This window comes from Leucopleurus acutus (genome assembly GCF_964270905.1).
Source record: "Leucopleurus acutus genome assembly, chromosome: 8".
Taxonomy (NCBI): Eukaryota; Metazoa; Chordata; class Mammalia; order Artiodactyla; family Delphinidae; genus Leucopleurus; species Leucopleurus acutus.
In genome coordinates this window covers 97,568,847-97,579,734 of record NC_139151.1, presented here as the reverse complement: position 1 = coordinate 97,579,734, position 10,888 = coordinate 97,568,847, and the positions used below count along the sequence as shown (strand labels likewise).

General features: G+C 52.4%; 1 protein-coding gene across 1 annotated transcript; it reads left to right on the top strand.

Annotated features, from left to right (window-relative positions):
- The first annotated feature begins 1,183 nt into the window (after positions 1-1,183).
- On the top strand, positions 1,184-10,595 carry SSRP1 (structure specific recognition protein 1). The gene is made up of 17 exons (XM_082843938.1): positions 1,184-1,272; positions 1,770-1,870; positions 2,314-2,499; positions 3,344-3,449; positions 3,735-3,925; positions 4,031-4,261; positions 4,404-4,507; positions 4,591-4,719; positions 4,958-5,179; positions 5,930-6,002; positions 6,414-6,552; positions 6,670-6,715; positions 8,163-8,292; positions 8,727-8,897; positions 9,026-9,114; positions 9,659-9,845; positions 10,093-10,595. The coding sequence occupies exons 2-17, from the start codon at positions 1,817-1,819 to the stop codon at positions 10,162-10,164; spliced, it is 2,130 nt and encodes a 709-aa protein (XP_082700064.1). The 5' UTR covers positions 1,184-1,272; positions 1,770-1,816; the 3' UTR covers positions 10,165-10,595.
- The last annotated feature ends 293 nt before the right edge of the window (positions 10,596-10,888 follow it).

The window sequence follows — 10,888 nt, the reverse complement described above, 5'->3', positions numbered from 1 at the left end:
TTTATTAGTTTCCTCAAATCTTATCACTGCATCAGAGCCCAATACATATTTATTGAATCTTGTTGAATTCATGTTGCTAGATAGTGCGGTAACAGCCATCACCCAGAGGTTAAAGTTATGAGTTCAGGGAGCAACAGGGCATTCCCGTTGTCTCTTGTCCCAGGATCGAGTTAGCAAGCTGGTGTAACAGTAGGTCAGATTGTCAGAGAAATCTTGAGTTCAAATATTCTGTCCTGATGTCTTCATACACGACACATATTATCAGTCATTCTGAATGTAGGGTCACGGTGAGGACGACAGAGGAGAACTAGACCGGGGTAACTAGATCTGGATTCTTAGTCTTCAGCTTTGCTGCCAACGGAGACCCTGGGCCGCTCCTCTTAGGGCCTCAGCTTTCCCATCTGCGAAAGGAGGTTGGAGCAGACGAACCCAAACATGTCTTCCAGGTCTGGCCTCCTCTGATTTTGCAAGTCGCACCCTAGCACTATATAAGGCGGGGCCTGGTTTCTGCAATCCCAGGCTGATGTGATTTCAGATCAGTTCCGGCTCCATGGTGAATCTGACACCAACACTTCAACTTGATACTGCCGCTGGCCAGCCCCTTCCAGGCGACTCACAACTTGCAGTTACTGATGTGAAGTTTTTGGATGCAGTGAACTCATTTCAGAAAGGATCCAATCCCATGCGACAGGGGAGGGCAGTACAGTCACAGACACACCAACACCCGCATTCTCAGAGAAGGCAGTGGGAGGGGTCATTTCTCTCCACAACTCATGAAATATTTTCCTTTTGGTCCCACAGACTCCTTTCTACTCCACGAAACCACTATTGTGCAGGAGAGAGAGGACACACATCATTCCAACACGTACACACGCATTTGTGGAAAGTCTGATAAAATACAACTACACAATCTCTCTTTAAAACCTAGTCATCCCCTGAATTGTCTGTAATTTTTAAAGAGCCCAACGCGCTCCCACTTTCTAGTCGGATGCCAAGCGGGTGAGACTTCAGCGCACCCCTCTTCCCTCAGGTCCTCCAGCGCCGACGACGCTCTATGTGACCGCCGCTAAGGCGGGCCGGGCTCGCATCTCTCTAGCCAGCTCGTCTGCTCTATGGTCTGCGCCGGGCTTCCGGTGGCGGGACGCTGGGCCGCGCACGCGGGAAAAGCCTCCCCAGCGTCCCCCCCATCCCCCGCGTCCCCACCCCCGCTCCGCGTCCCCCAGCGCGCCCACTGCCCGTAACCGGGCCGTCGCGAGGCGACAGCTTGAGAAGGTGGGTGGTCGCCGTCCCCGTTCCCCAGGAGGGCGCGGGCCCTGCTCCCCCGCGGGATGCGCGTGATGGACCATTCCGCGTTGGAATCCGCGGGCGGCGGGCGAATCCATTTTAGGGGGAGGGGAGAACTGTGGGTCCGGGACCGCGTCGCGGCGGGGGCTCTGGGAGGGAAACCCTGCACTCTGAGCTGGGTTGGGGCGCGGGCGAGGTGCTGCCTCCCGGGCAGGTCCTGGGGCTCCGCTGCTTGTTGCCATGGCGCCCAGTGGAGTGCCCAGAGCGGGTGTCTGGTTGGGATGTAAGCGCTACTTCAGGCAGGCCTGGTTTTTCAGCCCGGGCTGGGCCTGGCCCCTGGAGTTCGGCAGAGTCGGCCTGTAGGTTCCCAGGCAGAGGAGATCTTGAGACATCCCAGGCACAGCAAGGGTTGCCACTTGGCTCCATCCGTAGGCAGAATGAGGTGTTGTCCTTTGTACTTATTTATCTCCCTCTCTCGAATTCAGATTCCCAGTCTGCCGTGTATCTGCACACCTAACAGCAGCAGGTCAGCATGGCAGAAACACTGGAGTTCAACGACGTGTATCAGGAGGTGAAAGGCTCCATGGTAAGAAGGGTTTGGGTTTTTAATACAGGTGGAGGGAGAGAGGTGGAGTAGACGTTTTGTTTACTAACAAGAGCTTGTCTTGATGAGGTAGCAATATCATCAATGTAGCGACTTTGGAAAAGGAGTCAGAGTATGATATGTACTTGGTGTTTCCTCAATAAGAAGCAATCCTGAGAGAGTATAAAAATTATACAATGTTAGAATCTGAAGGGACCACACCTGCTGCTCAGCCCTGAATCCGAAACTGAGGACCTGCAAGGGTTCTGGATCAGGGCCAGGATTAGAATCCACATTTTCTGGCTGCTGGTCTCCTATTGGCCCTCACCCCTTCAGCTGTTGTTCCTGTGTTGCTATCTGGCCAGCCCAGAAGGGGTGCTGGGTGGGACTGACCGTGGTCTGCATTGTGTGCTGTTCCCGTGCATTTGGACCTGTTTTTCCAACAGAATGATGGTCGGCTGAGGTTGAGCCGCCAGGGCATCATCTTCAAGAATAGTAAGACCGGCAAAGTGGACAACATCCAGGCTGGGGAGTTGACGGAAGGTATCTGGCGCCGAGTAGCTCTGGGCCACGGACTTAAACTACTCACGAAGAACGGGCATGTCTACAAGTACGACGGCTTCCGGGAGTCGGTGAGGTGTCCTGTTGCCATAGCCCCCTTTTTACTGTGCCGTCTTCTTGATTTTTAACCTTCTAGAGAGAAGTGGGGTTCCTTTTTCTGATAACCATGTAAATGCTAGTTTGGGCTCCTTAGTGCAGGACCATTGAAGCTATTAAGCAATCAGTGTTCAGCTTTGGGTGTCAGTCTTGGGAGTTTCTTTGTGCCTTGACTCTGGAAGTGTTTCTACTGTTTTGATTTTTTGGTGGTTTCTGCCTATGGCCTCTCTCCAGGTTCAGGGTCTTACCTGATGCTTTAGTTTGGGTTTTGTTTTTTCATTTTGAACTGCTTGAGTTAAAGACTTCATCTTCATTTCCACTTTCACTAAAGCAATACCTGTACAAAGTCAGAAAACCATTGTGAGGTGCATAGCCAGGAATGTCAGTCCTTTACTCCTCCCCCAGCCTGAGAGCCGGTCTCCAGAAACAACCTTTTCCAAAAGACTTTTTTTTTTTTTTTTTGCGGTACGCGGGCCTCTCACTGTTGCGGCCTCTCCCGTTGCGGAGCACAGGCTCCGGACGTGCAGGCTCAGCGGCCATGGCTCACGGGCCCAGCCGCTCCGCAGCATGTGGAATCTTCCCAGACCGGGGCACGAACCCACATCCCCTGCATCGACAGGCAGACTCTCAACCACTGTGCCACCAGGGAAGCCCTCAAAAACCTTTTAAATAGCTTTATAGCTGAGACTTTAAGTCAGTGTGGATTTCTGATAAAAGGTATATTGGACGGTTTCTCAGAAATAGATAATCCCAGAATGCTCAAGTTTGTGTTAAGGCCACTGGGGTTTACTGGGCTTGTTCTCTCCCTTCTACTCACAGGAGTTTGAGAAACTCTCTGATTTCTTCAAAACTCACTATCGCCTGGAGCTCATGGAGAAGGACCTCTGTGTGAAGGGTTGGAACTGGGGAACAGTGAAGTTTGGTGGTGAGTCTTGCGGAAGATTGAGGTCTCGGGGGAGAAGGAAGGATGAAGGGTTTCAGCCTTTAGCTTGTTTTACTCTCTTACTGCCACTGTTTCTGATCTCCTGTCAGTTTGTAATTTATCATGTACTTGAATCGAGGACCAACGGTGCACTGTGCCTAGTCCCTGGGGTACAGTATTAACAAAATAGCCTCAGTGCCCTGTCCTTAGGGAACCTATAGTCTGGCGGGACATAGTTTATGCAGAGCCAAGGGGAGAGCTTGTGGCTCGATACGCCTTTTCCCCCAGGGCAGCTGCTTTCCTTCGACATTGGCGACCAGCCGGTCTTCGAGATACCTCTTAGCAACGTGTCCCAGTGCACCACAGGCAAGAATGAGGTGACCCTGGAATTCCACCAGAATGACGATGCAGAGGTCTCTCTCATGGAGGTGCGCTTCTATGTGCCTCCCACCCAGGAGGATGGCGTGGACCCCGTTGAGGTGAGGCCTTCCCCGGTTGCCTTGGGAGCAGGTGGTGTGGAGCAGGCCCCAGACAGCCCAGGGGTGGGGTCTCTGCTGCTTGATTACCAGTGTGTGCTTTTGCAGGCCTTTGCCCAGAACGTGCTGTCGAAGGCGGATGTGATCCAGGCCACTGGAGACGCCATCTGCATCTTCCGGGAGCTGCAGTGTCTGACTCCCCGAGGCCGTTATGACATCCGTATCTACCCCACCTTTCTGCACCTGCACGGCAAGACCTTTGACTACAAGATCCCCTACACCACAGTGCTGCGTCTCTTTCTGCTGCCCCACAAGGACCAGCGCCAGATGTTTTTTGTGGTAAAAGCAGAAGCCGCTGGGGGTGCATTGCCCTGGGTTTTGCCCGTGTCTTTAGTAGACGTATCTCACCAGTGTTTAGTTCACCAGCACGTTCCTGTGGAGCACTGACTGGTGCTGAACTTGGTCGGCTCTTCCTTCCCAGATCAGCCTGGATCCCCCCATCAAGCAGGGCCAAACCCGCTACCACTTCCTCATCCTCCTCTTCTCGAAGGACGAGGACATCTCCTTGACTCTCAACATGAACGAGTGAGTGTGTCCCTGGCCCAGGCCGGAGGCAGGTGTGGCAGCAGAAGGCAGCAGTGCTCGTGACCACGTCTTCCTGTTCGCAGGGAAGAGGTGGAGAAGCGCTTTGAGGGGCGGCTCACCAAGAACATGTCAGGCTCCCTCTATGAGATGGTCAGCCGGGTCATGAAAGCCCTGGTGAACCGCAAGATCACAGTCCCAGGCAACTTCCAAGGGTGAGAGTACAGGCCTGGGCCCGTGGCCTGCTGGGGATGGGCTGTGCCGTGTCTCCGTGGTAAAGCTGTCCTGGGATGGGAATGCAGCTGTTCGGAGGCTGGTTGGGTTGTGGCTTGATGGCGTCAGTTGCCCCCATCATAGCAGCGTAGTGAGGTTTACTCACTTGAGGGCCTGAGCACACACTGCGCCTCCTGCTACTGAGGCGGCACTGACTGAGCTCCCTGCACCTGCCACCAGGCACTCGGGGGCCCAGTGCATCACCTGCTCCTACAAGGCCAGCTCGGGACTGCTGTACCCACTGGAGCGGGGCTTCATCTACGTCCACAAGCCACCTGTGCACATCCGCTTCGATGAGATCTCCTTTGTCAACTTTGCCCGTGGTACCACCACCACTCGTTCCTTTGACTTTGAAATTGAGACCAAGCAGGGCACTCAGTATACCTTCAGTAGCATTGAGAGGTGAGAGTCTCTGCCAGTCACTTCCTGGGCATCCTGGTCCTGACCCAGCCTCGACCGGGAAGGCTGGCATGGCCTGGGGTACTCTCCAGGGTTGGGACTCTTCCCTGACTCCCAAGCCTTGAGCAGGATTTCTCTTTTGCTTCCTGGAATTTGGTCCTCCTTGGAGTGCTCAGGCCTTGGCAGCCTCTCCATTGCTTTCTTTCTGTAATTAAGAAAAAAGTCGTTCTCCATATTACGAAAGCTCTATGTGTTTGGTGTTAGCCCTTCTTCTCCTCCACTGCCCCCGTGAGGGAAAGGCTATCTCCCTCTTTCCTGGAATGAGCTTTGTGCCCGAGAACACGCAGCTAATGTTTATTGAGTGCTCGCCGCGGGCTAAACGTTTTACAAACATCTTCACACTTAATCCTCATAACAACCCTGAGAAGTATGAGATACAGACCAGTAAAAAGATGAACACGTCCCCTCCCCCTGCATCCTCCCCTTGCTCTGTGCATATTGGTAAATAGGTGTACCTCCCTCCCCACCTTTTATTTCCCAGAACTCTTGAGACCGTGTAGGTTTCCTTCAAGGCTAGTGCCTGACTCTTTCTTCCTGCCGTCTTCGGGAGTCTCTGAGCTGTTGGGTTGGAATAGTGCGGTCAAGAGCTCCAAGCCCCACGGTCTGTCCTGGCCCATGGGTGTCAGGACAGCATGGGGTCCACCCCTGTGTTGGCCCTGCCTGTCTAGTAATGTGCTGCATCTCTCCTCACAGGGAGGAGTATGGAAAACTGTTTGATTTTGTCAATGCAAAAAAACTCAACATCAAAAACCGAGGATTGAAAGAGGTACCTGTGTGTGTGGAAAGGATGAGCCTCTCTCCTGTTCTTTCTGCGGGGCGAAGGGGCAGGGGTTCGTCTGGCTTCTTTTTCACTCTCTTTTCTCTTCTTACTCTTATAGAAAAAAGAGGTGCGTGTGACCCCTTCCCCCTCCTGGTGCAGGTTTCCTCAGCATGACCTTAGAGCAGTCTCTGCAGCCCCTCAGGAGCCCCCAGTGGGGCTGGGAGGGGGAGGGGCTTGGACTAACCCCGCCAGCAGGAAGTCTGGGGCAAAGGCCCTGCACGTTGGCTGCGTGTGGACAATCCAGCCCCAGGGTCTTCTGGGCGCTGCTCTGATCTACTCACAGGCATGGGGAGCGCTTTTTTGAGCCTACAGGCACCAGGGTGGTTTGGCCCTCACTCTCACCTCTGCCCTGACTAGGGCATGAACCCCAGCTATGATGAATACGCCGATTCCGACGAAGACCAGCACGATGCCTACTTGGAACGGATGAAGGAGGAGGGCAAGATCCGGGAGGAGAATGCCAACGACAGCAGTGATGACTCAGGAGAAGAAACCGGTGGGCTCCCCTTGGCAGTGCTGTGCATGGGGGCGGGGCGGCTCTTCCGTGGGGCGGGGGCTGGGCGTCTGGGATTTCCATGGGGGCAGAGTTGATGTATCCTGTGCTCTTTTTCAGATGAGTCATTCAACCCAGGTGAAGAGGAGGAGGATGTGGCAGAGGAGTGAGTTTTGGGTCCCCCTCGTGGGGGTGAGGTGGTGGCCTGTAAACTTAGGGGACCAGAATATTTCTGGACGTTCCCACGTGTCAGCGTTACCTACGGACCGAGGGTGGAAAAGTGACCTCCCGTGAAGTGATACGTGGAGGTGTTTTGGAGGTTGTCAAGATGCTTTGTAAGTACAAGGCACATTGTGGAGCCAGAAAATGACAGTGGAGAGAGAATGGGAGTAAGGATCAGTGCTTGCCAGCTTCCCAGCTGGGGATCATTGGGTCAGGCGTTGCATCGTGGTGTCCTCACCTGTGAGATGGCAGTGTTCTCCCTGTGCCGTATCCATCGAGACTCTTGATCGCTGATGTCAGAAGACTCAGACTGACTTTAGCGTAAGAGGGAATTTTATAAACTCGTGTAACTGGAGAGTCTGGTGATAGAATTGGCTTCAGGCACTTGGACCCAGCTGCTTATAAGCTGTGGGGAATCTTTTTATTTCTTCTGATTTCCTTATTTTTAGATAGGTTTGTCCCATGCGGTGTTAAATGATGCTGAGAAGCTTTGGACAGACTTAATCCTACTGGTTTAACACCCAGAAATGCCAGTTTGCTCAGAGCAGTGGTAAACAATGTGGTTACTGCCCCTTCCTGAGTCTGAGTTACTAGGATGTGCTCTGATGGGCCAGAACTAAGCCATTTACCCGCCCTTAGAGCCTGTGGTTGGGGTAGGCCCTTCCTGAATGGGGCAAGGTGGTTCCCAGCAGGAAATTGGAACTCTCTTAATTCAGAAGAATTGGGAATGAATGTTGGGTGGCAAAAAGAAAAAAAAAAAAAATCTGCTGGAGTTCACTAGTTGTGCTTGCCGCATACTTATGAGGTCAGTGAGCAAATGCTTGTGAAAATGCCTTGAAAACGGCTCAGCACCATTGAGGTGTAAAGCAGCTCCACCTTCTGAGGAGCTCCAGGTGCAACAGGTACTGGGTTACACTGGATTGGACTGAAGTTGGTTTTCCCCGCTTTTTATATAGTAACTAATTATCTCTTCATCGGAAAAGACTATAGGGCAGATTAAAACGATTAGATCAAAGGAAGCGGTGAAATGGACTTGGGGCATGTTCTGGGCAAGGCCAGACAGTGGTTTTGTCCCCAGGAATGTGGGGACGGTGTAGGACCTGGGTTAGGTAGGGCATGACCAAGGAGAGCCACTGGAGCGCATTGGTTCATTTGTTTCTCGCTGATTGATTTAGCAAGTAACCCATTGCCATGGCTGGGTCTGGAGAGGATGTGGTTGAAGCCACCTCAGCACAGGGGAGGAGGCAGGGTTGGGGCCTGGTGGGGGGAGGCCGTGGTCCTCCTCCCTCTCTCCTTTCTGGGCAGGTATCTTTGGGCTCATTTTCCTCCTGTCCTGAGCTTGCGGGGTGCTGTCCTCTCTCCCCGAGTCTAAGCCCCACTCTCCTTGACAGGTTTGACAGCAACGCCTCTGCCAGCTCCTCCAGTAATGAGGGTGACAGTGACCGGGAAGAGAAGAAACGGAAGCAGCTTAAAAAGGCCAAGATGGCCAAGGATCGCAAGAGTCGCAAGAAGCCCGTGGAGGTAGAGACTCTGCTAAGTGGGAGGGTGCTGGAGAGGCTGTTCTCTTTACCTTCTGTCCTCCACCAGTAGGGCCTGCTGACCGGTCCTCCGGGGCTGATTTTTATAGTCAGTGATGATGGCCTTGAGAAATGAATATCTTGGAAATTTTTCACTCTGGCCCTTGAGATAATCAGCTTCTGGGAGATTTGAATTGGGGGCAGGCTTCTTCTGTGCCAGGAGCCCAAGGAAAGGGGCCCCTAGTGAGCTTGACCCTGGGGTGCAGAGGGGAGGAAGACATTGTCTTTGCCCTTGGGGAGCTCTCAATCTGGCCTGACGCTACTTAGTCTTCTCTCCATTTTATCCCCCTAAGAAATTGTCCAGATATGTTCTTTGGGAAAATGGGGCGGGGCGGTTTGTGGAAATAGACGGCCGAAGGCATTTGGGTTCTTACGTAGGTAAAGAAAGGCAAAGACCCTAACGCCCCCAAAAGGCCCATGTCTGCCTACATGCTGTGGCTCAATGCCAGCCGAGAGAAGATCAAGTCAGACCATCCTGGCATCAGTATCACGGATCTTTCCAAGAAGGCAGGCGAGATCTGGAAGGGAATGTCCAAAGAGAAGAAAGAGGTAAGTAGCAGCAGACATGAGGGGTTGGTGGGACTTTGTTGTATTGGTTTAGCCTATGTCAGGGAAGAAGCCTCATTTTTCCCTGTGTTTTTCCTATGTGTGTGTGTGTGTGTGTGTGTGTGAGACAGGAGTGGGATCGCAAGGCTGAGGATGCCAGGAGGGAATATGAAAAAGCCATGAAAGAATATGAAGGGGGCCGGGGTGAGTCTTCCAAAAGGTGAGTCTTGGGAACAAAAGGGCCCCGTAACCGCTTTCTTGGCAGGTATGTTTGCAATTCCAGGTTGAGGATCGGGGTGTTAAAGATAATAGATACGCTTCTGACTGTGGTGGGCAGTGCTCCTCAGAGCTGGGTAGGCAGTTGCCCAAGTATGGGTAATGTGCTAGAGAATTGCCCAAGTCACTTGGATAAATATGGCTCATTTTCCTAAGAGGGTCAATTTGATTTGAAGGTATGGGGAAATGAAAAATACTCGTTATTATGGAGCATAATTCACATGGATTTTTAAAGATAAAGTAAGAGGTTTTAAGTACATTTTGCATATAGGGCTGCTTCAGGCTGTAGCTCTTGATTCTTCCGGTTATTCATTTATGACGTGCTCCCTTGGGGCACTTGGGGCTGAGGTGGCTGGCTGTGCACATTTAGAGTGAGCTGGGCAGTGTGGCTGGGATTGGGAAAGGCCCTGTTAAAGCCAGGAGAGATTTGGCCTTGACCATGGGTGGGAACTTGAGGGCCCAGCCCCTTTCCCCTCTTGCTAATCTAGGGATAAGTCAAAGAAGAAGAAGAAAGTAAAGGTAAAGATGGAGAAGAAATCAACACCCTCTAGGGGCTCGTCATCCAAGTCTTCGTCAAGGCAGCTGAGTGAGAGCTTCAAGAGCAAAGAGTTTGTGTCTAGCGATGAGAGCTCTTCAGGAGAGAATAAGAGCAAAAAGAAGAGGAGGCGGAGTGAGGTGCAGCAGGAGTCGGGGGCTCTGGAGCCTGGGAGGGTGAGGGGCGTCTGAGTTCGTGGGGCAGGTGTTTCTGGACCAAGGGTTGTGGTTGGCCCTTGAGAGAAATGAGAGGTGGAATTCTGTGGTTCTGAAGGCTAGTGCTGGAGTCTAGGGATGGGCTTGGGAATTGGGGACTCTTCACTGAAAAGTGGCTGGGGGGCACACCTGGACTCTACACCTTTCCCTTTAAGAGACCTTTGGTTTTCAGGACTCTGAAGAAGAGGAACTAGCCAGTACTCCCCCCAGCTCCGAAGACTCGGCGTCAGGATCTGATGAGTAGAGAGGAGGAAGATTCTCTCTTCTTGGGCTTTACCCTGTCACACCCCCAGTCTCCGCGCCCCGTGTTTTGGTACCAGTTTCTCCTCGTGTGAAATGTAGTCCTTGGATTCCATGCCATCTGAACAAGCTCTCCTGCTCGTATGCGCTTCCCTGGGGCAGCAGGGGAGGTGTCTTGCTCTGCTGCTTCACAAGGATGGCTCTTTATAATTAGGGGAGAGATTGGGTGGGAGGCAGGGCAGTGCAGGATCCAAAGCCTTGTCTTGCTTTCCCTGCCTTTGGGATATAGCTGCTGCTTGTCCTGGTCAAGTTGCTGCAAGCAGGGGTCATGTGAGGTCAGGTCTGTAGCTCCTAACCGGGGCCTATTTCTACTTTTATTTTGTATTTCTGGTCTGTGAAAAATCAACATTTAATAAAGGGAACTGACTTTGGAAACCATGTCCTTATGCCTTCTCTCTAGCCCTGTTGTATTGCTGCCACTTTTGTGTTTACTGCACTCTTCTGACCCTTCATCTGGGAAGCAAGTCTCCAGGTACATCCTGTTCTGTTCCCGGCTGGACAAGCATCGTTTTTCACTCTCTTCTGCTGGGATGGGCCACCTGAGAGTCTACAAATGAGAGCTGATCTGATTAGGAAGTCTCTCTCATAGTTGCACTCCATTAGCCAAGCTGAGGGGGCAGCTCTGGCTCCATCCTTAATCACCTATGAGTCAAGGGTTTTCCAAGTCT